Consider the following 27197-nt stretch of genomic DNA (forward strand, 5'->3'; position numbering starts at 1 on the left):
AAGCTGCAGCACAATATACGGCTCAAATTAGCTGTAAAGCGGATAAATTGAAATAAACTTCAGCGGAATTCGGTTCATGCGCGCTCTGATTATTTTTTCATATATATGATCTTTATTAATTGGTTTACTTTGTGTTCAACAACAATGACTACACACTACGGTTACAAGTTCCAGGAACAACCAATATCATTCCCTTCCCCAAATTTACTTCTGCCCGGAAAAGTGCCTAAAACTGCGGCAGCGTTTCCCTTCATTATCGCCAGACTGATGCGTTGTTTCAAGAAGGCGGTATATCGGCTTTCTCCTGTCTTTCTCCGAATCAGGCGTCCAACGAAGCTGACTATATCATTCGCGGCTTCTCCAAGCGCGCCAAGCGTTTCCACCGCGAATGGATAGAGCAGATACTGTTCTCCGAGGGAACGGTACTTTTGTCGCTTCCGACTTTCCGCTTGCCGAGCTGCTGCACCAGCCGCTTTTGCAGTTCCTTTAAGGTACGACTGTACCATTGTATCTGCGCATGTGGCATCCCATGCCAGCTGTTTTCCATCACGGACGGGTACCAGAGTAACTCCATCCGGCCGCAGGCCATTCTCTCCCGACATTCCCTTGGGCTCTAGTTCACTAGGAATACCCGCCCCAAAAAATCCACGGTGAAGAATGCTGTTTAACTCGGAATGTAAGCTCCATCTGCCTTTGTTGTACAAACAAGACAAGCCATGGTGACCGTCCAGGGTTCCGGAAACTTGCATGCTTGGCAGTCTTGATTAGCTACCACGGGTAAGCCAAACCTCATTTAAATGGCGATTCTTACTTGATCATCGGAAAGCAGGGTGCCCAAACTAGCCGCCGGCAACGCATACAACCATGCTGCAGATTCCTTTTCTGCTTCAGTGAAGCAGCCAGCAAGAGTGCCATTTCCTTGTCGCTTCCGCTTTACATGGTTTTCAGTCTCCATCTCGAGTAAGACAATTCCACCACCGGCCAGTCCCAGCTTTTCTGAGATTTCCGAACATGTTCCACTGGCAGTTCCCAATGGTAGGTATCAGTCCATAATGTTATGGCTTCATTGAGACCCGACAACTGATTAATTGTGTAAACAAAAGGCAAAGAAAGCAACGACACGTGTCGTTGCCGAACATTTGAACGTGAGAATGTTTTGACTAATAAAACCTTTAAAACGAAGGTTTTAGCAAACGACCAACGTCGTATCAAATTAAAGAAAATTTGCGCAACAGCGTTGTGATCTTAAATATTTAGTCGGTAATGACTCGGTATAGCACATTTCTTTAACTTTACTGGCTCAGTTGTTTCCAGAATTGGCGGATCCCTTTCACTCTCCACAATTTCAAACGAATGTATACTTTATATACATTCGTTTCAAACGAATGTATACTTTTACGAAAAACGAAAGACTCTTCCGAATGCGCAGTAAACCTAGACGCCCTTAATCAGCACTTTGCATCCATGGGCCAGCATGGATTTCCGCATGTCGTACCACCACCACCCACCGGAAGCGTACTCCTGTCGGGTGACGGAACGCTAATAGTTTGTTTTGTAGGTTCAGCGTAGTCACACCTGAAGTCGTGATGTCCGTAATTCAGAGCATAAGAGCAGGAAAGAAAGCATCTGGTCCTTTTGGCATCCCAGCGGGCTTACTCGGCTCAGTGGCGTCGATTCTTGTTCCACCATTGACCTGCATGATCAACAACTCGTTACGGTCAGGCATTTTTCCCTCAGTTTCCAAGATGGCAGATATTTGCCCGAACCCGAAAGTGACCAACGCACAGCACCCAGATGACTTCCGCCCAATATCGTTGTTGTGCAATATGTCCAAAGTTTTTGAACGTTGTGCCCAAATTCAACTGAATAATCACTTGCAAGCGTGTGAGTATTTATCCCATCGCCAGTCCGGCTTTCGCAAAGAGCATTCATGCGAGACGCTGCTGGTAAAAGTAACAGAAACGTGGAAGTGTGCGATGGACGACGCTGATGTGATTGCAGTAGCCTTTTTTGACCTTAAGAAAGCCTTTGACTTGGTCAACCACCAGCGGCTAATGCTAATGTTGGAAAAAGCCGGCATTAATGGCGTGCACTGCATTGGTGTTACTCTTATCTCGCTGGCCGTCAGCAGCGTGTGAAGACAAACAGAAGGACCTCGAAGTACTTACCGGTAATTTCCGATGTACCGCAAGGTACTGTGTTTGGTCCAATTTTGCATAATTTACCTGAATGATTTGTTACGAAACAGCGGCATGTGGTTTGAAATCGACGCGTTCGCCGATGATACCATCGTCTATTGCCGCGGGAAAACAAAAGCTATAGCGGCTGAGAAATTGAATACCGCATTGGAGGAAGTCGCAACCTGGTTTAATGACAACAGTCTGGCACTGAACGTGAAAAAATGCGCCGCAATGTTTGTATGCATCAATACCAATCCAAAGAAAGTGACCCAGTGGTAATGCTGAACGGTCAAGCGCTGACCGTAAAACAGCGTGTAACGTACCTGGGAGTTGAAGTCGACCATCAGCTGAAACGGGATAAACAGTTCCAGAAAGTGAAACGAAACATTAATTTCGGTATCCAGAAGATCAAGCGAGTCAGAACCGGTCTCAGCATCCCTCAGCGAGCCACCCTTCACCACGCCTTCGTCAAGCCGTACATAAATTACTGTGCACTGGCTTGGTCAACGGCGTCTTCGGTAGAGCAGAAGGAGCTGAAGAAACGGCAAGACGCGGCCTTGCGGACCATCACCGGCGGCAGTTGTCGGATAACACCGCAACTGTACGTGCAGCTGGGCATCACACCAGCAACCGACTGATGGCGGCAAAAGGAAGCGGTATGGCTGTACAAGATACGTAACCGGAGCAGTTTTAATGTGCCGTCTTACATGACCAACCTGCTGCCATTCAAGAAAACGAGTGCGAGGTACGAGCTTCGCCGTACAGAGCGGATCGATGCCACCAGGCGGCTGTGCATCGGGAAGACAACCCTGCAGATGAGGCTGAAACAGTTGTATGATAAATAACGGGAAAATGTTTACTAAAATTGTTGATGGTAAGACTAAAAAACTACGTGCGGAAGAGGTGCTCGGTTGTGGTTCTATTGAATTTTACCTGGCTACTTTACGTTCAAATAATTTTCTGTAATATTATGTGACCTCGACTGTTCTACCATCTTAATAAGGTTATGTATTTGTTATTTTTCTATTATTATCTGACCAGACTAGCGAGTCCCTCAGGGTTTGTCTGCTCTTGAATAAACTAAACTAAACTAATATACTCCGAATAGTTCTGTATCTTTTACAATGGACATTGTGGAATTAAGGTTATGCTAAGTAGGAAAGCATTATGTACATAATACAAACCGTTTTTAGAAAATGGTTTTTTTCACATTTCCAGAGCTAATTACGCTTGCCCATTAAAACCATGAGATGAATCACTGTAATCGGCGAATAAACTGTGCGTCATGTCACCTCGTGTTTTATGAGGAGAAGCTATACTGGCAGCTTGTAACAATAACCTGAAAAGAATAATAAAAATTCTTGCCTAATTTTGCCATGTGAAATATTCACAATCAGTGCGACGGTTTGGAGGTTCTAGCGTACCCACCGACGAGCGACGATGATAGACAATATAAAAAAATAAAATAAAAAATAAAAAAACCTGCAGCACTTCTACTGAAGGAGCGTTGATCTGCTTATCTTGGGTCGTTTTCTCATTAATTTTACGTTATTTCTTAAGAAAGTAAAATATTACTGGACTCTTTACAACTATAGCAAATTCCGCACGACTCCGTAAATTTGTACCCTTATTCGCTTCCACTTGTGTCATATGTACTTAAGTAAGATACTTTGTAGCGATTTAACCACCACTGCGAGAGCGGAAATGTTCATTCATTTTGCGATTTTTCTGCTGTTTTGTCGCATCTTACCGGTTAGCCGCTGCGTATTTACTCACTTATTAGTCTTCTTGGATTTTACAAAGCGCATTCAACAGTTCCTTGAAGTCACATGCTATACTTAACGGGTTTACCTCATCGTCTTAAACATACAGACTTCACCGTTTTGCAGTTTCGTATCAAAACTTCCATTGTTCATACATAGAGAGTTACGAGTTCAGTTCTTGATCACAACATGCTTGGAAGAAACAAATTGAAAATTGTGGCCGTTGAATGTGGAAGCCAAGTCAGTTTAGCGAAGAACAAATCAATTACCGCCAAATGGATAACTGATCCTGCTCTGCAAATTTGTTTTTAAACGTGCACTAAGCACCAAAACGAATTAAAAATCCTATTAAGAGCACGACCGATTAAGAGTAGTCGATTTTGTTGTTGGCTGCTGGTCGATTTTAAGCCACCTCCTAGTGAAGTTAATCACTATTCGTGCCGATTAAGAAATTGCCGATTTGCGAAATTGGCAAATTTTTTTAATCGGACCGAATAACAGACCGATTAATCTGTAAAGCGGTAAGGTCGATAAGAAGATATTTCTAAAACGTAGGAATTTAATAGCAGTGCTGTTTTCTTCCGCGAAACCAGTCCTATGTGCCTTCCGCGGCTGCAACCGCTGCCTATGTGGTTAGTACAATATCTTCGTGTTCGGCAAGAGTGTCATCTTGAGCCGGGCAACTTAGACAGAGACGATGGATAGTAACCAGTCGGTGTAACAGCATTCCCTAATGAAAATGGAAGGCCGCTAGTATGGGAGATAACCGTGGGCAGACACCATAATTTCCAGACATCCATGGTGCCCGGAAGTGCAGCGGATATATGCGAAAACCGGAAGCCGGGAACATATAGCGGCCTGGCAGAATTTTACATAAGACTCAACCACAACCGCTGGCATTCGAAACTTCGGAACCATTGACCAAGACCATTGACCAAGAGTCCAAGACCATTGACCAAGACGTTCTTTAAAGAACTGTAGAGAAAGATTAGTGAATGCACAGCAACCCCCGCTCTGGAAGATTAGCTGCCAAAGAATCGGTATCGAGATTCAGCGAGGGATGCAATTTCTGTTCTCGGTACATTTAGCGACATGGTTGAGAAGGAGGATGTATTTGTATGTTGCCTTTAAGTTAGCTGAATGGAAACATTAATGTTATCGGTTTTTGTTGCTGGTGCTTGATGAAAGGCATTTTTTAATACAAATAAAATGTCTGTTATCAAAGCATTGTATGATATGGAATAAGTATCGCAATAATTCTTTTTTAAATGCTGGATTGTTGTCCCTTTACAAAGCACTGAGCATTTGTTAAGCCAAGGCTGCACAAGAATCAAGCGTATATAATTGATGTTACAGCGTGGATCCCTCGCTTCGAACAGTTCGAGTGGGTGTTTACCACTCTGTAAATTGCTAACGTGGACGTAAATGACAAAAAGGTGTTTTCACTAACGTTTATTAACGAATTGAGCCGGCTACGCACGATTACGTCCGTGTGGTTGCGGAAGTATCGCTTTCCTTTATTAGATTATGGCAATCTTTCCTTCGTTTCCGTTGTTTTCCGGGAATAATAGCTTCGAAGAGGATAAGGTAAACTGCCTGCGATCCGCAAGCGGCTGTGAGCAGTATAACGAAAACGTATGGCAGAGTTTCCGTTTCGTCAATTACACATGAGAAGAGCGCCAACCACATGCTCAACCATATCAATCCCATCAGGCCAGTGTTTATGATAACACCATGAAGTCGTACTTTAACACGCTCCCGGTCGACGCCGCTACGCTTGTCCAGAGCCGTAAGTTTATTTTGGCGCGCATTGGTTGCTGGCAACACAAGATCCATGCGGCTTCACATTAGCGATGAAAAGCTGTAGAAATACAACTTACAGACGAAGTAGAATACCACTGTCGAAATGTTAAGTAAGGCCACAAGCGATACAGGTACAATAAAGGTCACCCATGGGATCCAGGCGCTATCATCACCCAACCAGCACCTACGGCACAGACAAGCTTATGTTCCTGAGCCTGATACTCATTACCAGAGGTTTTATTGATTACCATTTTTCATGGCTAGCGTAACCATAGCCACCCAGAAGCGGCGCTAAGCTGTCGGAAAATTCCGGCATCGAGGCAAGGAAAGGAAACGCACAAGGGATTACTGAAACCAAATCCTAGAAAATCTGTCTGCTGTTTTGATAAACAAGAAAAGGAGAAATATTTAGGTAATTTCAGTAAAGCAATGCAGCAACTAACGTGTCGCTATCAGCCAAGTTTTTATCCTGAATCCGTGATAACTGTGGTAAGGAAGAAGGCCCTCTCTTCCGTACTTAAATGGCTGTCGTATGACCTGGACGAGGCGCACCGTTTCCACGGCTGTCCAAGCCACACTCATTAGTGCAAACCAATGTACTATAACCGCATTGGCTAAACAAAACCTCTGTCCACACATTTCAGGGAAGGACACCATCATCTGAGAGGTGACTATGAAGCAGTACATGCCGAACAGCGTGATCCACAAACCCGTCCGAATAAAATTTTTTTCGTCGAAAACAATTCTTTTCCGCCAAGCTTTTGCTCTGGAAAACACAAGCTTACCAAAGAGCCCCCTCCATCAGGTAATGGTACTACAGGGTACTTACATTATAATAATTAAAGCAGTGAGGCAACACACAGTAGATACAACCGCTGTCACTGTGGTCACGATGGCTAAGTCCAATGTAAACGGTTTATCCTTCGACGCGAAAGAGTTGGACAGGCTGCCACATAATGTTAGTAAAAGAGAGAACGGCGTCAAGTGATCACATGTGCATTCAACGACCGTATTATCCCATTTAGGGTATTTAGCTGATACTCTGCATCCGTCTGTTGACCATTGTTTGGAGGTATAGTCCAGGAAGATGCACTGGTGCTGCCTTCTAGCCCCGCTGGGATGCTGTAAACACGGAGCAGTATTACCGACTATGTTGCCTAAATAATTTTTGAAATTTTGTGTTTGTATTTACATTGAAAACCTGATCTATGTTGTGGCGAATGGTGATAACATCTTTTCGGCTAAGGCTGAATCCTGCAGATGCCAGTAAAATTAAAGGACTTGACCTCTCCCGCAGTTCGCTAATTGGGGTATATCTAGCGAATTTGAATACCGGCATCGCGGACAAAGAAAATGCGAACCGTGCTCCCGCTTCATTGGACGTCGACTCCAGACAATGAAAGACGGTTTAATTCCAGTAAAAGCGGAGCTTCGAAGCTGACTTGGACACACTTAGTGCTTTAAAAGCTTCCCGCAGGACGTCGTCCTTTAAAGCAATCGTGGCTAAAGAAGGGATGCTCTCGTTGGAGCCAGTCAAAATCAATTTCCCGTGGTTAAAACCGGCGATTTCCATTTTTGTGTAGAGATGCAGATCGTCAAACTGCGCGGAAGCGTTGACCTTTGCAACATTAGCATACACCGCGAAAGACGCATCATTAAACACGTAAGGTTCCTCCGTTGGTTGCAGCCTGTTGAACATGTCTTCCAGCGCCTGATAAATACTAACTGCGGCGCTGTGCCCCTCGTCGTTTGCCGTTGGTGCGGCTATTTTCCCCGAGTTTTCCGCAGTGAAAATCTGGCTTGTGATCTGCAGCAGCGTGTTAATGGAGTCTTCCTGAGCACCCTCTGATAAATTAGTGGGAATGTCCGTTCCTGAAAATTCTTGGAAGAAGTTTGCGATTGTCACGATGTCACTAAAGCTGAGCTCCGTATTCGCATCGTTCAGTCCGCTTTGAATCGTGTGCAGCACATTGTGTGTCGACTGCACATAGTAAGAAGTGTTGTTCGGATAATTCTCCTTGTTGACAGCATTCTGCAGCTCCAGAGAGAATGGGGATAACAGCGTAGTGGCTGCTGTAACAAAATTATGCTGATAGGATACTAGTGGCACTCGGAACGAGAGAGATTAAAAAAGAGGCAAATCAAATCATTTTTACATGTGTAAAAATTAAAATACATACGAGTAGCAAAGCAACCGTAATCTAACGCTATCAGATTAACGAATTCTGGTTCATATTCTGATTTTGAAATTCGTAGTCTGGTTGTTTTTGTTAGTTTGTAGACGTTCCGAACTACCCGGCGTCGTCGGAATCGTTGCTGCTATCATAGCTGCGAATGTCGGGGACGTCGTGGGTTCTGTCGTCGTGGGTTCCGACGAAGTAAACCCGGACACTGCAAATGGTTGCGATGGAGCCGAAGTAAAAGGACTTCCTTCCACTGGTGTAATTGTCGTTGAAATCGTGAGTACCGTCGATGGACCTGTACATATTCCGGTGGCCAGGGTAGCGGGCGCGGCTGCAGTGAGAAATAAGAATCAATATCATCGCTATTAACACTCGTAGACAGTGACACCACGTAGTGGCAGGCACGATGTAAGCTTTTCAATGGCTTTATTTTCATTGTATAGATTGCCCCGGACGGCGGGTGCTGTTTGATTCAGTTCACCAGCCACCGAGGACACAAGTCCGTGACAGCCTAACTGGTCGTGGGAAATTTTGTACATTTCGTACATTTTCACCGCACATGCTTTGTGGCAGCGACAATTCGTTATGGGACAACGCGTTGCACATCCCCTTTGCACATCCCGCGACGCGTTGCGTAACCCCACATCTGACCGCTAGACTGTTTGAAGTCAAAAGATCTCGAGCGATCTGATCTAGATCTACAGCTATGACCCCTCATACCACTAAATAGCCTCGCATTTCGTACCGCTCTATAAAATCAGCCGGTTTTCTTAATTTACGTTAATATCTCACGACGAATAATTTGATCTCACGGCAGACTGTCCATATACATATGACTCATTGCACCACCACCAAATGTTCCCCGGCGACCTGTTGCGCCGCCCGTAGGCCTTAGCTAATGCACTCTGTTGTTACTGCTAGGTAAGTAGGAGATAAAAAGAAAAATTCAGCCCGGCAGTGACTGGCTTGCACTGGCTGACCGGAGCGCAGAAGCTTCGGACGAAAGTCACGCTGAAGGTCGATTTTGCACGGTCAGTTTTAGTGCCATCAACCCCTCTAATTGCACTAAAACGCATGATTTTTTTGGAAAATAAGCAAATAATCTCTCATACTGGGATAGCCAAAATTTCCGTAGCTGTCAGACCCAGATCGTCGGTAGAGAGCAAAGTGAACGTCGTATAATCTGCATGATGCCATCGACGAGCTTCCGCACCAGGCGGACTTCATATGCCTGCGTATCGGCTGAGGTAGAAAGCCTGATCTCCGGTCGATGAACCAAAAGGCGACCGCGTATTAAACAGCATTTATTTGACTTGTTTTTGCCCGTCAGCAGCGTATATCGACGGCCAGACAGTTTAACAGTACCCAGATTAGTCAAACACTCAAAAACGTTTGCTTATTAAGTTTCTTTCCTCATTGTACTGTATGATGTCCCATTGTACAACTCAACGTGCGCTAGGCGCTTAATCGAACACGGGGACCATGTGATGTGTTCGGTTAGGACCATGTGTTGTGTTCGGTTAGGACCATGTGCTGTGTTCGGTTAGCCACAAAAGTTTCAAAACGAATAATTTATTCTCATGTTTTAGTGCAACAAAATTTAATGACTGAGTGGGACCGCGTACTCACCGTATTGAATCCCCATGGCGTCCACAGCGATCGATTTTAAATCAACTTCACAGTCGTTATTGTGATAGGCGAACCAGTATACCGCAAATGCCTCGCTTTCACGGTGAAAAATTGCCTCACCAATATTCCAAACATTCGGTGCAAAACCGTCATAGTCCTCCTCTCTGCCCCAAACCACTTCCGTGGGGAATGTTTCTCCGCTATTCTCGACAAACACTTCGAGATAAAACTGGTTTTGTGGGTCGGCAGAAGCGAAAACCGGGTAGTCAGACAACCGATACCAAAATTTCACACGCCACACGGTACAAGATCCCGGCGCAATATCCTGACTCCGCAGGACAGCCACGGAGTTGTTTCGCTCCGGCGCAACACCGAAAGGTCGTCTGGTGCAACGTGATAACGCGATCACATCAGCTGCAGTTCATACCAAAGAAAGCGTTTTAATCAAGATATAGATATACGCACAACTTCAGCGTTTCGGCATATCTCGCACGCTATAGTGGCTCTATAATATATATGTAAGTCCGCTATTGTTATGGTTCGCGAACCGGACACTCAGCTGTACCCACACATTAACAGCAGTCGCTTGAGAGAGCTATCACATTCAATCATCTCTCGTATATACGAGAAACTTCAAAGTATCGATCATTTTAGAAGAGCAAAATTAGTTTCAGACACCCCGACCGTTATTGTTCCGTACATAAGTTGAATATTATAGATTTGCCGTAAGTGTAAGCTTGCAATGACTTGTGACTGGTTCCGTATGATAACCATAGCTTCTATGGATAATTCATTTAGTTACTGTACATACATAATTCACTAGCTTTTCCTCCCGAATATTCGTCATTTTCCACCAAATCGAACTGATATTGATAATATTTATAGCCGCGGTACCAGTTTGCGCAGGCGATGATAGATATGCCGGTGTTGTCTGGCTGAATTTCTGTTCCCAAACTACACTGGATAAAAGTCTCCCAACTGTAACACATGTGAAATTCATCCAATTACAGGTACAGACAGTATATACAGAAGATTTCGAAAATCTAAAGTGTATGAAGGGGTTCCGACCTGTAACACGGTGCTGGAAGAGAGCATACCGTCCGTTCACTTCCTTTAACCAATGCAGGAAAGAGCCGTGCTGCACTTGCGCCTGCAAGGGAGAGACCGTCACTATTGTAATAATTTAATGAATCGCTTAGAAAGCAAGTTCGTGCTTGTTAATAGCAGGTAAATGTCGCCACACAGTTCAATACACGGCCCGGTTAACGTACGATGGGCGATGTCCCAATCAGCCTTTGCGCTTCATGAGTGATAAAAACCGTTCCGGAACAAATTCGTTGACACCGAAACTGGTTTGTGATTCCAAAGAATATAGATAATTGTTCTTAAAGTTAGTAGTGTTTGCGCTAGGAAAACACATACTGTACGACAATGGAGTTTAACTGAACAGCTCGCGACGGCGAAGCGTGCTGTACTGTTCCGTAAACCAGCATACCCAATTCGCATGCCGCGACCCCGGGCCGCCGGAAGCCCTAAGAGGGCTGTGTGACCTCGCGCTCCTCCTGGCACTTTGCGAATAGCTTGAAATTATATGAGAAAAGGAAAGGTGAGCAGCTTTTCTGCAAATTTTTGGCTTCTTGTTTTGTTTCTCGTCTTCCACTTGTTTCCTGCGCCTACGCGAAAGGAATACGACGGGCCTGGGCCAATACTGCCGACCAAACTTCAGAAGGCAATATTTTGGGTTGCACTTTATTTATTTAGCTTTCGGATGGACCGGCACGGATTTACGGTAGGCTCATTAATTTTAAGTTACAGTATTCGCTCAACCTCCATAGCAGACCTTGGATTGACATCTAACAAGAGGCTGGTAAACGCGATCACTTCTTGAATCACCGCTATACCGAGACGTCAGTGATGGCTCTGGAATGGTAATTGGAAGCCAGGCCAGCCAGGGCCAGATTTTTGTCGGTGCCGACAAATCGTCTCAGGTCTGGTACGAGTATTAAAACAAATCAAAAAACCAAATTCAAAAATTTTCAGAAATTCAAATTTTGTAATAGCGCATAGTAGTGTGAGATCTAGCCCTGTTGTACGTAGACGCCATACCTATCAATAAAATCGTTACCGCAGTCCTCCAAAAAGGCGAAACGAAATCCATTCGACCAGTTTATTCAAATCAGAGCGGCACTTTCTGTGCACGGTAATAAATGCAATGCATGCACAAACTGATTCTTTCGAGATACCTTAAAGACGACATGAGTTTTAAGAAAAACTTGAGCTAGCTTCTAGCGGTTGAACTGCTGCATGTGTTGAGGGTCTCGGTGGCAATATCGAACAGACAAAGGTGATGATCGACATAACTTTTGCGGTTACTTGACAGTTAAGCGAGCGTGCTTAAAAATTTGATTAAACTTTGTAAGACTACAATCGTATCTTAACGTCAAGTATTGCTGATAATCGTTGCAGTGCGGACAATAATGCCGTATTCACGGATATTCAAGGTACACCGAATCATCCTTAATCGCTAGCACTAATGCCGGCTCGTTTGACATCAATGAAACCGGAGCGTTGTGTGAACATTGAAAAGGGTTTTGGTTGTACCGTATAAATACTTACATATAATGCAATACTTACATAACAGTATGTCGATGCGTTTATATGAGGCTGCATAAGTTACACTTCATGCACAAATTACTTAACGGCGTATTGGATGCGTGTTGCGTTGCGATATCAGCCGAATAGTGAGTGCATAAATGATAGAATTATAGATGTATTACCAATAGTAGCTAAGATCGAGCCTGTTTACAGCACCATGAATATTTCTAACGCTCAAGAAACATAAGCTTGTAACTTACGGAAAATACCGTCGATATACATCATAAGGTGCAACCGTGCAACCAAAAATGTGGTACCAAAAATGTGATACCAAAATTTATTATAAAGTATAGTAAGAGCAGTGAATGGCATGCTGATGAGTAGGTTAAAAGCGCACGCTAAACTCAACGGACATTCGTGCACCATTCGACAAATGCTTCGTCACCGTGGTGGGGATATAATTGCCAGGTCCTCCTGGAATACTAAAATCAAAGAAAAAGTTTCCGATATCATCGTTAAAAGTGAAATCTTTATCGACCACCACAATCCGAACGGTGGCGGTGCTGTTGCGCTGGACGGGCCTGGTGAGGCGCACTCTGACAGGAAAGTTGATCTCGACTACATCCTCGCCTCCGCTATGGGTCTGCGATTGGGTTCTAAACAAAATCCTCAATCAGCAAAGCGAAGCGTTCTATGGTACACATCACAGTATTGTCATGGGTAGCGTTAGCTATATACAGTATATAAGCCAGTACGGGTAGTGTATACGTTAGCTATATACAGTATACAGCTACATACAGCTAACTATTAACTATATTCTATGAATACACCATATAGGGAAACATGGGATGTTTGTATATAATAGCTTTCATTCATAAAAGGGATAAATGGAGAAAAAAAACATTGAAATGGATAATTATTCAGATCAGAGACGCCGATACATAATCCAAACCAAAATCCGTTACAGGGGCATTTCTATAGATTGCCGTCTTTATGGGCGGTTGCAGCATGAATTACAGGATTGCCTTCCAGATTTCAGTTTTTGACTCTTTTAAAAACCGTGAAAACGCTTATCACATTTCAACCATAAGTAGCGATGCCGTCCAATCAGTACTTTTTTAATTGACAACAAGCCATTAAAATAACCGAAAAAGCGCAAGCGTGGTCACACTGCGCACTTCAAAGGTAAACCTTGTTAAACCTAATGCCAAACTGGTTTTGCAGAACCGCGGGTACCTACGTATGATAATTTTGTTACTGGGATTCGCAATCTAGATTAAGCATTTTTGGATAGATATTTTTTGTTGACTAAGCATGCAAACTTGAAGTGCAACAAATCCGTCAAGAATTTGACTGCCTTGAGTGACGACCAAGTAGTGGTTAATATTGATTAGCTTCTTTTTAACAATTACAGGAGCACGCCGGGCGACTTACCGGGTAATGCCCTCGGTGTTAACCCAGCTGTACGTGATGGTGAAATGTGGATCGCATTTACGGGAATTCCAGAACTCAGGATCGCAGTTACCGTCGTAGTAATAATGCATTACGCGGATATCCAGCGTCGGGTTGAAGCGGACCGCTGCAGCAGACCGCACGCTACCGTTGCGTATCTGCAGCCGCTCATTTCGCTCCGCACAGGCGGCAAATAGTACAACCAGGAAGTACGCCGCTGTTAATACAACCAGGTTAATTAAATATTAAGTCTGGAGCTTTGGCAGAATTTTAATCGGTTCCCACCCAGTAAAGCGCTAACGAGACGAACAGCCATGTTTTTGATTGTATAAGCGAAGCTAATATTATTACATAGCGCGAAGTCTTCTATGAGCGAGAATTCCGACACAGTGGAAACACAGATTGGCGTGAAATATCGCGCTTTTGCCAGTTTTCAAGCACACTCTACAGATATTGGCTTTTGTGTTGCGCGGTAGAGATAAAGCAAATAATGCGCTTTATGAGCAACAACATTTGGTACCAAATTGGGATTGTGATAGCGGCATCAACAACGTTACGTACCGTTTTTATTCGTTCTATCTGATTTTTTCTTTACTTTTTCTTTCTTTATCAGAGCAGCCACCAAAATAGCTAAGCATCACGACGTTCGCAAGTGTAGCCCAAGCAATTTTCTCGTTTACTACTTGCATACGGTCTTTGTTGCCTGAACTGATTTTGCTCGATCCAGAGTCTCTACGCTCAGGGAGTCAAGAAATATGCAGAGATCCAAGAACTATGCCGGTAAAATACCAGCTAGTTGGTTTTACAAGTACAGATACAGTAAACTTTCTTAGTTTGTCGACTGGACGGCGGATGCGTGCCAGTTGCCTTATAATTCGCCGGCATGACACTTGCATATAGCAGTGATACGATCTCTCTCTCGAAACCAGCCGAATCGGCAGATTCAAAGCGGATGTACTACGAGTGCCATAGATTTTCTGGGGAGTACGTGGTAGTAGGTGCCGATCACTCCGCGTATCAAGTTGTACGTCATGCGCGGTAGGTATACGCGGTAGGTACAACTTGTACCTAATGCGTATACCTATTGTTGTTGATAACGTTATCGCACAGGACGGCGGTATGCAAACAATGAAACGGTTTCATCTTGCCGGTATCTACGAAAACGTACCCTAATTGTACTTATTTCATTGATAATTCCGCGTCTTGTATGCGTCTCAATCTGAACAAGAGACATTGTAGAACTAAGAATGCGCCAAGTGGTGGAAAGTTATGCAATAATACCGTCTTTACAAAACTAATACTTTTTCACATTTCGCGTGCCCATTAAAGCCATGAGATGAATCACTCTAATCGACGCATAAAATACGCGCCTTGTCAACTTCTGTTTCATAACAAGAAACTATACTGACATCTCGCATCAGTCTGAACAGTATATCAAAGAATCTCGTCTAAATTTGCCGATTACGATTTATTTAAGAATGATATGCAATGCTTAGCTGTTTGGATGAACGCATAGGTGGCTAAATTAGGAGTAACAAATTTCGACACTGTGTTGCAGATCCCTGGCATCGAAGTCATCACGAGAATGACCGGGCACCTTCGCGTAGCCCAGATGGTATTATTCGGTATGACTTTATATAAGTAAATGCTCAGTGGAAATAATAGTATTTTATGGTACTTAATTATTACGTCACAAAGTGATACAGCTGTGACAACTTGGATAACTTGCTAGCACTCATGTCATAAAGCCGACGGACGAATGATTTTTATCAACACTTGACTTCATGGTCGAATTCTCGTTTTATCACGACTACAATAGATAAAACTTAGCGAGGAAGTGAACACAGGCATTTAGATTTGAACTAGGACGCTGTCAGTTCTATTGAGCTCAACCCGAATAAATAATACCTTACACTACATTACATATGGTGCATTCTTGATTGTGCAGTAATGGCTGTAGTGGAATGATTGACTGTTATGTCGCAGTATAAATCGGTATTAAAGTGTTAAAAATACATTACATACATGATACAATCTTAAGTAGACAAAATCGTATTCTGATCGGTTTCAGCTGTGACTGCGTTCTCTCAATCGGTTCGTGTCCAGTGATGAAGCCGAAGTCTGTGCAACAACCCACAGAGTGTTTGGAGCCGTTGGCGTCATGTGATATGGGAACGGTAGCGCAGCCGGACGCGTCCGAGGGAGTCATTGCGGCTTGTTCGCAGCCAGACGCCACATGGTACCGTAGCAACTACAACGGGAGCGGGATGTATGGGCGGGACGGATACCAGTTCGATTTAATTGAAGACGAGGAAAGCGGTACGAATGAAGTGGGTAAGTCTCGTATGTGCTGTTTCAACTTCCGGTGTTACTGCAGTACTGTTCTTTACAAATTGCATTTCTTGCTGTTTTAGTGTCTGTCAGTAACTTGCGATCAACGAATTATACTCCAAAAATTTACAGATTCAAAAACAATAAATTAGAGCCTCCGGCATTAAAACTGCGCCTCTCTATAACTGCTTTTAGGTGTTGTAATCGCTGTTTCGCGTTGCACTTTGAAACCCGGCCTCGACAACACTGCGGTCCCTAGATACGAGGCGAGGGCGCGCTTAAGAACCCCAAGAGTTAACCGGGAATCAGGTAGCCCGGTTATATTGTCTTTTTGGTATCAGCTGCGTCGCCCCACACCTATTGACCAACCGATAGAGCCAATCGATCTCGAGGTGGACATCGAAATTTACTATAAAGACGACTTGAAAAAAGGTGGCAACCGGAATGATTTTTGGATTCCCTCAATCGACGACGGTTATCCAGACCCGGGCGGCTACATCTCGGGAGGGGACCTTATGCGCTTGCGTCCACTGTGGAAACTATCAGAGCAGGATCCTGTCGCCTTCTCCCCTGACGTTTGGCACTATGTAGACGTGCCCGTCCTGCAGGCGGATATCGATTCCATATTCTCCAGTGAAAGCGGGGATTTAGAGGATTTCCACGTTATGTCTCCGCGAGTTAGTTTTTCGTTTTTGGCCGACCACAATAACTGCGACTTCAGTGTGAGTCCCATAATGCTGGATGCTATCAGCGTCAAAGCAGGTTCGTGAACGATTGTTGGCTGACCACAAGCTACCGAAAACTTGCGGTTTTTGCCGCAGAAATTTAGATTTGTATACATTCCTTGTATTTTTAGTAAGAAATTGCTCAGAATCAACCACCATGATCACTACTGTATCGACAACTACAACTGCAAGCACTGTTTCGACAGTTGAAACTAGCTCCCCCGTAACATCTTCTACAACTAGCTCCTCTTCTACAACTGTATCAGAGCCCACAACAACTTTGAGGAGCACCACGATACCAACGGAAACCACCACAGATTCGAAAACCTCCACGATGGCCTCTCCTTCGCCCTTATCTGCCACCGACGTTACCGTCTCATCCAGCTCAAGGGTTTTCCCAAACGCAACTTCCGAAGTGACTACGGAAACGTTGCATTACACTACATCGTCAGGTATATACCGAAATTTGAATGTAAATTAAGTATTCCAGGACCTATTGACGCTGATTGCCACCAAATCAGTTGACCTAAAATGACGCTGCAATTGCTCATAAAATTTAATGTAGCCCTCTTTATAGAAGTACAGTACTCCATAAAAAGATTGTATTTGCGTTTGCAGAATCACTCGCCACGACATTGACCGATCCACTGACTGCAGCGACTGTATTGTCACAGCAACTAAGACTCCGGAGCCTTCAACAGTGATCCCAAGTAAACATTGTTCTTGCAGATTATAAAGTCGTTTGCTTATCAAATTCTTCGCAGAAATTCCCCCTACAAAATCGCCAGTATCTGTGGCACTGGAGATGGCCATGAGTAACAACACCTGTCCTAACGAGACAGCCTACTTTACCCAGTCGCCATCCAATGTACTCGCTGTCATTCACAGTGCCGTTCAAAATGACTCGTTAAGTCTTGGTTTTGACGATATTCTGCAAACGGCGCACTTCTTTGGAAAATTTTCTGGATCAGGCGTACCAGCAAATTTGCCTGAAGGAGCAGAACAAGCTGCAGTTGAAACATTGCTGCAGATAACGGACCAGATGGTCATTGCGGAGAACACTGAAAAATTGGCATTACCTGCTAACAGTGAAGACGGTCCCAATGCGGCAGCGATCATTTACCAATCACTGGAGCAGATGTACTACAAACTGCCATCTAAAGCAGACCCATACGTGTTTAATAATACTTTCTCTGTGGTTCATGTCCATGCTATGCTGATCGATAGTTCTGCGCAGTTTGCCAACCTTAATCGGAGCACGAAACTGGAAGTTAGTGCCTTCGATAAGGCAATGGGCGTTGTTACTAGCTCAAATGACAGTTCTTCTTCGATCGCAAGTATTGCATTCAGAGACGCAGCGCTTGAAGAGGCATTCGAAAGTTCAAGTGGGTGCAACAACTTCAATCTTAAGAGATGCCTAGCACTGCAGTCGCAAATGTTTTTCAGGACCAACCGCGAAAGCATCTCCAGTTGTTTCGTCTTTTCCTGTCCGCGATGCCGGCATTCCAGTTCGCCAAATTCATCCCGACAAACGAACTCGAACGAAAGGACAAGCCCGATTGTTTTGCTAGCTTCTATGACTGGAAATGTTAAACAGGGAGATATAATCACCATTCAGCACAACGTGGATGTTCTGTTTGATGTAAGCAGTCGAAACACTCTGACAAACAGTTTTAAACGCTGCCCCAACCATAACCCTTACAGTATCCATCTGGAGCGAAAAGACAGCATAAGTGTATCTTTCTGAATTACACTTCTCAACAATGGTCAGGAGACGGGTGCCGTTTAACCGCTAAACATCCGAAATGGGACGGCACAACCGTGGAATGCACATGCAATCATTTGACGCCCTTCTCGCTTCTGCTGACATTGTGTGGCAGCTTGTCCAAATCCTTTATTCTAAAGGATAAACCACTCACTTTGGATTTGGCTGTTGTAACCACCGCGACGACTTCGTGTTTCCACTGTCTGTTGCTTCTTAGCTTTGCTGATAATCATGTAAGCTGTTTTTCGAGAACGTAATAAGAAATGATGGAGACAATTTTGGTACGTATTTATGACAATAATTTTTTTCAGGGTAAAGCTTTTTCGGAAACGAGTAATTTTTGATGAAGTGACATGTACTCGGATGGGTTTATGGATGGCGCTATTCGGAATGTATCTGTTTACCATTTTCTCGCAGCTGATGGTGTTTGTTCCTGAAATCTGCGGACAGAAGTTCTGCTTAGCTAGCGGTATTTTAGTGCACTGGTTTGTTCTGATGAGTGTGGGATGGACTTTAGTCCAAACTGTCGGTGTCATCCAGTTGATACTTTATCCGGAACAGTATTGGAAAAGGAGACACCTTCCAGGAGACAGACGTCACGCGACTAAGCTGAAAACGTGGTTAGCCACTAGCCGTAAGAAATATGTTTGTTTTTAACTGGCGCATCTGTTTGCGAAGCTCGCTCGAACTTCGAAGTCTATAATCGATTCGATCTTGCGATATTTGGGATTGACTGTGTATTTTAGTTATCCCTGGCGTGTTCCCTTTGCTCGCATCGATGCCACATATTTTTGAGAACATCGGTAACATAACAAGCTTCCTTGGTGGCTTCGGCTATGCACATCACGAAAAATGGTAACCAACCGCCAGATGAAGTTACATCCAGCACTGCGCAAAAATACAGTAATCAGACAGTCTACATACATCTGTAGGTGCTGGTTGAACGGCGAACATTCGTGGATTCCAATCATTCCATGGGTGACCTTTATTGCACCTCTATCGACTGCAGGCCGTGCTGAATATAGCGACAGTCCTAGTGTACATGGTCAGCGAGATAAGTGAGTTACCATTCCAAACCAGACGCCGTTACGGAGCGCTATATTCTACTATTTTCAGTATTCGCGCTACGTTTACGAACTGAAGAATGCTCTGAGAATTTTCTGTTGTTGTTAGCAAAGAAGAAGCGCAGAAAAAGGCTTTCGGTCTCCGAAGAACGTAATGGGGAATATGCCGGTCTGGTTAAGCAGAGGGTTCACGGAGTGATCATCAACACCGGTTTGATGGGATTGATCTGGTTGAGCGTGTGGTTAGCGCTCTTCTCCTGCTTTATTGTTGATCCGACGTGGAATTATGTCTTTGTTTTACTGTTGACTGTTGCTTGTGGATCTCAGGCGATCTACATCATCGTATTCCAAGGAATAATTTCTGATAAGAGTTCAAAGAATCCTGTCAGCAATTCCAACAGCAGCAACGAGCGCAGCGTTACTCCTAATTAATGCCGGGCCGCGCTACATCGAATAGATCTGAGGAGGTCCAGTTGCGGTGTTTTCAAGTAATTTTTTAATTTTTGTTCACTTTAATCGTTGACAAACTTGCAACATCAAAATGGTTGCCAGAAGCAGACGAACGATACAGTGCGAAAGACAAACAAATAAAAGCCATGGCCAATGATTTAGTCAACCGAGACTATTATTGCGTGCCATGACATTTTCTCGCTCCCTACATCGGTCCCTTGCCGAGCAGCCAATCCGCACTCCAGCTCTTGTGCTCAGCGACGACGACGTGTTTACACTCGCCGGACTCGTATTTCATTTTTGTTTCCCTATAGGTATCTGTTTATAATTAAAACAGTGGTTATTCACGGAAGGCAAATCTACATGTTCGAAAGACAAACATAATATCTGTTGTTTTGCTTTCGCGTATTTAGCGTCTGCGGGTGAAAGCTGCTTGCACAGGTTAATCCGGTTGGCAAATACATGACTCTGGTACAAATTAATAACCAGTTCAAATGTCTTGCACATTACTGTGATACCGGTATGTACCGGATGAAATAACACAGTAGTTTTATTGTTGAAAACGACGACGAAATACTGAAAGCAGAATGCTATTGGCTGTTCCACTTGCCACAATCGGAAATCAGGTGATTATAACTTTATGAGGTGTGCCAGGTGTCGATTTTGAGCTTAGATTGCAATAATATTATATAAGAACAGTGTACGCTTTTTTTCACGTTTATTATAGTCAGCATATAAAATTGGTCCTATGATCAACATGAGCCCAAAAATTTTCACAAAAATCTAACGTTTCAGACGGTTCCATGTTTACGGTTAAGTTCGTGTCGATACATCACTGCTCCCCTGGATATAAATATCGTAACCATTCCGACGCTTCCGCTGCTTATCCGGAATGATTGCCTCGAAGAAGATTAAGTAGACTGCTTGCGATCCGCAAGCGACTGTCAGCAGGATAACAAACACGTAGGGTAGCGTTTCGGTTTCATCAACAACGCATGAGAACAGCGCCAGCCACATGCTCAACCAGACACAACCCATCAGGCCAGTGTTTATGATGACACCGTGAAGTCTTTGCTTAACAGGATCCCCGTGCACACCGTTACGCTTGTCTAGTACTGCAATGGTCTTTCTGAAGTTTACGGGTTGCTATAAACAGAGATTAATTAAGTAATTAAGTGCTTCGTATTTTGAAAATAGAACTCACAGATAACGTATAATATCACGGCTGAGACGTTGAGCAAAGCAACCAGTGATACAGGCACAATGAAGGTCACCCATGGTATCCAGGTATTATCGTCGCCCAACCAGCACCTATAACGAAACTCTGTTTACAGTTCTGCCGGCAAAAAAAAACGCCGTATTTGCTGGTTACCATTTTTCATGGCTTGCATAGCCATATCCGCCCAGAAGGGGCGCTAAGCTCTCGGAAAACTCCGGCATCGAGGCAAGGAAAGGAAATATACTGGGGATAACTGAAATCATATCAACCAATTATATGAAAGCAGAAATGGAAGCAACTGATTCTATAGTCCCAAAAACACTACAACAGAGCTTACGTGTCGCTGCAAGCCAGTTTTTTATGTTGAATCCGTAATAATTGTCGGTAGGAAGCGATCTTCTTTTTCCATGTTCTAACGGACGCCGCACAATTTGAATAATGCGCACTGTTTGAACAGCTGTCCAAGCAACACTCATTAACGCAAACCAGTGCACAAGAATGGCGTTGATTAGACAAAATTGCTGTCCACACAATTCCGGGAAATAAACCATCAACTTTGAGGAGATTATAAAGCAGTACATCCCGAACAGCGCTATCCACAATCCGGTTCGAATAAAGTTCTTTTCGTCATAGACGACTTCTCTTCGCCAAGTTTTTACACTGAAAACACTATCTGTAGTAAATAGTAATTAACAACCAACTTCTTATCAAGTGTCCCATACTTACACTATTATAACCAAGGCAATCAGGCAACAGAGTGTAGAGACAGCCGTTGTCATTGTGGTCACGATGGCCAAATCAAGAGTAAACGGTTTATCCTTCGAGGCGAACGAGTTGGATAAGCTGCCACATAGCGTCAATAAAAGAGAGAAGGGCGTTAAATGGTCGCACGTGCACTCCACAACCGTATCGCTCCATTTGGGGTATTTAGCCGTTACTCTGCATCCATCTGTCGACCACTGCTTAGAGGTATAATCGAGGAAGATGCACTGGTGCTGTCTCCTTGCTCCTGACGGAAACTGGAAAAGATACTCGGTAACGTAACTACGGACTGGAGAAGCAAATCGGATTTTACATTAAACAACTGGTCGACGTTGTGGCGAACGGTTATTATATCTTTCCGCTTCGAATTGTGTCCCACTGATGCCAATAATACTAAAGGACTTGACCTTTGTCGCACTTCACTGGCTGGAATGTATCGGGCGAACTTGAATGCCGGCATCGCGGATAGAGAGAATGCGAATTTTACGTTGGTTTCGCTGGCTGTTTGTTCTACAAAAGAAACTAATGTCTGCACTTGCAAAAGAAACATATTTCCTTCACGAACTCACTTAGCTCGTTGAAGGCTTCCCGCAAAACATCGTCCTTAAACGAAATCGAAGTTACAGGAACGCTGCTTAAATTTGAGCCGGCTGAAGTCAGTATTCCACGGTTAAAGCCGACAATGTCCATCTTTGTGTGGAATTTGAAATCATCGAATTGCGAAGAAGCGTTGATTTGAAGAACATGCGCAAATGTGAATGAAAGCGTTTCGTTAAAGACATAAGGTGCATCCGTTGGCGGTAGATTGTTGTACAGTGTTTCCAATGCCTGGTAAATAATGGATGCAGCATCATATCCGTCATTTGTTGCCGCTACGGCTGATTTCCCAGATTCCTCCGCAATAACTATCTGGTCTGTGATCTGCAACAGCGTATTTAAGGCGTCGTTCTGAGATCCCTCTGGTAAATCATCGGGGATTTCTGCTCCGGCAAATTCTTGAAAGTAGGTTGCAATTGTAAAGATGTCGTTGAAAGTGAGTTCCACACTTTCGTTGTTGACAGCGCTTTGAATAATGTTCAGAACATGGTGTGTCGATTGCGTGTAGTAAGAAGTGTTATTCGGATATGTATCCTTGTTGATAGCGTTCTGCAGGTGTGCGGAGAAATTGGGTTGAATAGTATGAACCCCTGTAAAACGATCATTTTGATGGCACAGTACCATGGTGGCGTTGCAGCACAAAGACGAACAGGCAGGTTTACGTTATCAACACAACTAACTTCTCCTGATCGCTCGCTCATTCTGTTAATAACTTTAGTATGCAAGTGTTTTGAAATACCGGTTGTCGTCGTAGTGGGCGTTGCTCGTGAAGGGGAAGATGTCATGGACGTTGTGGGTTCTGTTGTCGTGTGTTCCGTTGAGGTAAGCAGTGTAGCTGGTTGCGATGTAGTCCATGCGGAAGTACTTGTTTGAGTAGTCGCATTTGTCGCTGCATCCAGGTTCACAGTCGAGGAATTCGTGCATATTGCATCGTCCTGGCTGGCGTTTGCGCTTCTGGCTGCAAGGACAAGGATTTTATTAACACAATTGCAGTGCACGAGCACTGCAGCCTTTTTTCATAATCAAGTGCAGTATGTACACTGTCGTAAAACTCGGGACTTAACAAGGCCAGCCCGCTTAACTGCCGTTGTAAGATAGCATTTTAGTCTGTTGTAGGAAACGCAACGGCTGTTTTGACGGCTAAGGAAAACAAATAAAACCTAAAAAATTGAAGAAAATTTAAGTAATATAAAAATCCAATAGAACTAAGATACCTAAGAAAACTAAGACAGTATAGCAGAACGCTAGCTCGACTTCTTGACGGGTCGATATCATGTCTGTGCGATGAGGTCACGTTGTTGCGAGCGCATAACGTAAATCAGAGCACTTTGAAAACAGGTACGCAGGAAAACACATTTTGGGTGCTACGCATAGAATGAATCTTAAGCCTATCGTCTTTCAAAAAGTTACTCTCATTTGCGTTTTTCGCCTCGAGCAGCAATTTATGCGGTACCAAAACCTTCTAAAAAATGTTTTCTCTCCCTTTTGCAATGTTGATCTTGAAGTTTCCCAAGATCTATACAAGAGAAAAAGGCTGGTGGGGAACGCATTAGTCAACGGAGAGAGCCAGCTAATGGGCAAAGTCGCCTGATGCGCTTCTCGTCTATCTCTAGGGTTCTGTTAAAATTTTTAAAGGGAACGATTTAACTGGAAGATAAAAACGTCAAACGGCATGCAGGCAGAGTGATAAATACTGTAGCGATAAAAGTTGTACAACCCATAAGACCACCCAGTCATGGTTCATCATGCCGTTATGAATTCTCTTTATTTTACCGGCTAGCTGTTCTTCTTCACAATTTCTAGAATTCAGTCTTGCCCTCGCTTGTTACAGCTTGCATCAGCTTGATCAGCTTGTTCTGCTTGTTAAACTCTTGTCTAATCCTTGTTCCCTGTGTTGCATTGTTCTTGTCATTAAACATGCCGTGAACTTCCGTTGTTACGTTCAGTAATTGCGTTACGTCAGTAAGAGCAGTCCCGGCCAGCATCGTTGCCGGTCGTGCCAGCCCTTTCGTCCCAACAGCCTACACAACATCGTGGTAAGGTCAACACGCCAACCCACTAGAACAGCAGCCAGATCGGCTACTGTTACAATACATATGGATAACTGCATCAACCTAGCAGTGATGGCGTGCACTGACACTTACAAGTGGGCTTGAATGCACCCAATGATGTCATTGTTAGATCAATCGACACCGACGGGTAGGCTCGGCAGATGGGTGGATGCGAATTCATTAAACATCTATATCCACCAATCGACCTTTCTGCCAGTTACGCATGCAAATATATTTAAATGCAGCTATGATGAAGATCAGCTGAAATAAGAAATAGCAGTCGGTCTTTCTTCTAATTATTTTGCCATCGCTATCGACTGATACCACTGACCGCAACTCAGTTTTTTTGTGAGGCATCATATCATGAGCTCTTGCAAAACGAAGGAATGACCTTTAAAAAAAGGTTGATGGAATTTGAAGAAAGGTTGATAAACTTTACAGAAAGGTTGATGACCTTTGCAGAAAGGTTGATGACCTTTGCAGAAAGGTTGATCAACTTTCTGGAAAGGTTGATAAAGTTCACACAATAGTTGATGATTTTTAAAGAAAGGCTTAGAACTTTCGACAGACAGGTGGACTACCAATACAACCATCACTAAAACGAGGAGTGCAATAACGCCCAAATCTCGGTCTCCATTAATATGCAAAAGGCGGTAGTGTTCATAAGTTTTTAGTCCTAAAGCACAGCGGTTCGGAAAGTTGTTACGGATAGAGTGCACAAATAGCGCGAACACGATAACCAAATAAAGAGATCTGCGGCTTTCGCCTTAATTTTGAAGTGCTGTGCTCCGAATTGTCAATCTCTAATTCGGTACTTCTTTCTAGTTCGTATAGCTGAACATTTAGCAAAGGACAGTCCTAGCACTGTGGCTTCGACTACTCTGAGCGCATACTATTATGACCCAAGTGATTTCGTATAACCGCAATGTCTTCGAATACGCACCCGGCGTCCTTTTTAAATCAATGGACAGCGAGAAAGAAATATAAGAAAATGTTAAGGTTGAATAAGCTTAGACAGACAAGCAGTAAGCAAAAAAATAAAATCGGTGAATGTTATGTTGGGCAGCTATGAGGATAACCTTCGCCAAAAAGACGCAAAATTTTCTGCAAAAAGGTTGATGACTTTTAGAAAAGGTTGATCGAAAAGGTTGATGACCTTAAGAGGCTAATCAGAAAGGTTGATGACCTTTAGAGAAAGGTTGATGACCTTCATTGAGCGTCAACCACCCGTCAACCTTCCTGCCGGCTACACACGACATATTAACCTTCTGCGACAGGGTGTGTAGATTTGTACTGACCAAGTTGGAATGTGATGGTATCCAGAGCGATTGATTTGCGATCACTCTCACAGTTGTCGTTATGATAAGCGAACCAGTATAATGCGAACATCTCGGAGCGATGAACAACAGCTTGGCCGGAATACCAAACGTTGGGAAGAACACCGTTATAATCCTCTTCTCTTCCCCAGATCTGTTCAGTTGGAAATGCTTGTCCAGTATTTTCGACAAACACTTTAAGGTGGAACTGGTTTTGTGGACTGGCAGAATCGAAGACTGGGTAATCGGACAGCCGATACCAAAACGTCACGCGCCATACAGAACAAAATCTTGGAGTAACGCTTGCACTTCTCAAGACAGCTACAGAATCGTTTCTTTCATGGACGCCAAAAAATCGTTTGGTACAACGCGACAAAGCGATCACATCAACTGCAATGCGCACAAAATGAGAATTATTTAAACGAGTGACCCCAACTGGAATGATACGTACCGTCTTCGAAGCGTGGGTCTTTGTCCACTAAATCAAACTGGTATGGGTAGTAATTGTGGGCGCGAAACCAGCCTGTGCATTCTCTAATGCTGGAGGTGGTGCTGTCTGGCTGGGATACGGTTCCAAAGGAGCAGTTTAAACCATTGTACAGTTCCCATATATAGCACGGCGCTGGTAAAGGACATACGTGCGCTCAGTCTCTTCACTGAGCACACAAAAGCGCATTATTGAGGTTGCGCCTACACGAAACAGACAACCATTAGCAGAATGTAGATATGGATGAACGCACACACCGGAATAGTGCCGCACTGCCGTTTGAAACATAGCCAAGGACATTAAACTCCCGGTATTGGTATCAATATTACTGTTTTCCATTGCAATTACTCAGGATCTGATCATATTCTTTAAGAAATGTATTAAATTGCCGTATGAAAATAATAATATTATTATTAATGTGTTAAAAAATATTAATAGTTCCTAAATTAAAATTTGTGTTCATGTATTAAAATATTAATAGCTTCTATACCGAAGATTGCATTAAAAATAAGCTAGAAATAACAGGATTTTACAGTATGTAAGCAAAACTGCACGGTAACGCATGACGAAGCCAGTGAAAGAAAAAAATCTAACCGAATAACGAAAGCGCCAGCATCACGCGCAAACCAGTATGCACAATGAAATCCATTCAGGAACTGGCCGGCTCTTCAAGGGCGCTATTCTGTTATATCTGCACTGTTATGTATCCTGCCTTTCTATGTCGGCGACTCGGCGCTCCCCACTACTGTACCACAATACGCGCAACAAGCGCAACAATAATTATGACATAATTTTTTCCGTTGAAGGAGTATGATGCAAAGCGGA

General features: G+C 43.7%; 4 protein-coding genes across 6 annotated transcripts; 1 reads left to right on the plus strand and 3 right to left on the minus strand.

Annotated features, from left to right (window-relative positions):
- Positions 1-5220: 5220 nt before the first annotated feature.
- LOC129581949 (uncharacterized) lies at positions 5221-11828 on the minus strand. The gene is made up of 9 exons (XM_055473272.1): positions 11665-11828; positions 11399-11548; positions 10627-10708; positions 10370-10536; positions 9559-9972; positions 8042-8260; positions 6939-7819; positions 6576-6868; positions 5221-6512 (listed from the first exon to the last, which is right to left on the minus strand). Exons 2-7 carry the CDS (start codon positions 11409-11411, stop codon positions 7155-7157), a joined length of 1560 nt encoding a protein of 519 aa, XP_055329247.1. The 5' UTR covers positions 11412-11548; positions 11665-11828; the 3' UTR covers positions 5221-6512; positions 6576-6868; positions 6939-7154.
- Positions 11829-12440: 612 nt separating this feature from the next.
- LOC129582066 (uncharacterized) lies at positions 12441-14017 on the minus strand. Its single transcript, XM_055473460.1, has 3 exons — positions 13891-14017; positions 13588-13822; positions 12441-12809 (listed from the first exon to the last, which is right to left on the minus strand). Exons 1-3 carry the CDS (start codon positions 13919-13921, stop codon positions 12539-12541), a joined length of 537 nt encoding a protein of 178 aa, XP_055329435.1. The 5' UTR covers positions 13922-14017; the 3' UTR covers positions 12441-12538.
- A 1073-nt stretch (positions 14018-15090) lies between these two features.
- On the plus strand, positions 15091-20179 carry LOC129581755 (uncharacterized). Of its 3 annotated transcripts, none has more exons than XR_008689531.1 (12): positions 15091-15230; positions 15677-15939; positions 16132-16698; positions 16793-17113; positions 17280-17371; positions 17426-18046; positions 18108-18303; positions 18366-18659; positions 18738-19060; positions 19173-19281; positions 19359-19484; positions 19600-20179. XR_008689531.1 is itself a non-coding variant. In XM_055472976.1 (6 exons), the coding sequence occupies exons 2-5, from the start codon at positions 15714-15716 to the stop codon at positions 17363-17365; spliced, it is 1200 nt and encodes a 399-aa protein (XP_055328951.1). In that variant the 5' UTR covers positions 15091-15230; positions 15677-15713; the 3' UTR covers positions 17366-17371; positions 17426-18094. The 3 variants fall into 3 exon arrangements, 1 of the variants encoding a protein (XP_055328951.1); XR_008689533.1 differs by having other exon boundaries at positions 19608-20179; XM_055472976.1 differs by lacking the exons at positions 18108-18303; positions 18366-18659; positions 18738-19060; ... (1 more) ...; positions 19359-19484; positions 19600-20179 and having other exon boundaries at positions 17426-18094.
- A 515-nt stretch (positions 20180-20694) lies between these two features.
- On the minus strand, positions 20695-26469 carry LOC129581750 (uncharacterized). Its single transcript, XM_055472971.1, has 10 exons — positions 26337-26469; positions 25868-26275; positions 23258-23476; positions 22491-23108; positions 22235-22431; positions 21886-22178; positions 21497-21819; positions 21313-21412; positions 21145-21251; positions 20695-21086 (listed from the first exon to the last, which is right to left on the minus strand). The coding sequence occupies exons 2-10, from the start codon at positions 25956-25958 to the stop codon at positions 21040-21042; spliced, it is 1995 nt and encodes a 664-aa protein (XP_055328946.1). The 5' UTR covers positions 25959-26275; positions 26337-26469; the 3' UTR covers positions 20695-21039.
- Positions 26470-27197: the final 728 nt, after the last annotated feature.

The sequence above is a fragment of the Paramacrobiotus metropolitanus genome, unplaced genomic scaffold, assembly GCF_019649055.1.
Source record: "Paramacrobiotus metropolitanus isolate TYO unplaced genomic scaffold, Prichtersi_v1.0 Parri_scaffold0000006, whole genome shotgun sequence".
Taxonomy (NCBI): domain Eukaryota; kingdom Metazoa; phylum Tardigrada; class Eutardigrada; order Parachela; family Macrobiotidae; genus Paramacrobiotus; species Paramacrobiotus metropolitanus.

Excerpts from the sequence above, each read along its gene's own strand:
- LOC129581750 (XM_055472971.1), bottom strand. The coding sequence starts at position 25,958 with ATGTTCGCATTATACTGGTTCGCTTATCATAACGACAACTGTGAGAGT. Across the intron at positions 23,109-23,257 it reads GCCCACTACGACGACAACCG|GGGTTCATACTATTCAACCC; the intron begins GTATTTCAAAAC and ends ATCGTTTTACAG. Across the intron at positions 22,432-22,490 it reads GGAAGCCTTCAACGAGCTAA|AACAAACAGCCAGCGAAACC; the intron begins GTGAGTTCGTGA and ends TTTCTTTTGTAG.
- LOC129581755 (XM_055472976.1), top strand. The coding sequence starts at position 15,714 with ATGAAGCCGAAGTCTGTGCAACAACCCACAGAGTGTTTGGAGCCGTTG. Across the intron at positions 16,699-16,792 it reads TGCTATCAGCGTCAAAGCAG|TAAGAAATTGCTCAGAATCA; the intron begins GTTCGTGAACGA and ends TTGTATTTTTAG. Across the intron at positions 17,114-17,279 it reads GCATTACACTACATCGTCAG|AATCACTCGCCACGACATTG; the intron begins GTATATACCGAA and ends TTGCGTTTGCAG.
- LOC129581949 (XM_055473272.1), bottom strand. Across the intron at positions 9,973-10,369 it reads AGGAAAAGCTAGTGAATTAT|CTGATGTGATCGCGTTATCA; the intron begins GTATGTACAGTA and ends TATGAACTGCAG. Across the intron at positions 8,261-9,558 it reads CGCCATGGGGATTCAATACG|CCGCGCCCGCTACCCTGGCC; the intron begins GTGAGTACGCGG and ends TTCTCACTGCAG.
- LOC129582066 (XM_055473460.1), bottom strand. The coding sequence starts at position 13,921 with ATGGCTGTTCGTCTCGTTAGCGCTTTACTGG. Across the intron at positions 13,823-13,890 it reads TCTCGTTAGCGCTTTACTGG|CGGCGTACTTCCTGGTTGTA; the intron begins GTGGGAACCGAT and ends TTGTATTAACAG. Across the intron at positions 12,810-13,587 it reads AACACCGAGGGCATTACCCG|AACCCAATCGCAGACCCATA; the intron begins GTAAGTCGCCCG and ends GATTTTGTTTAG.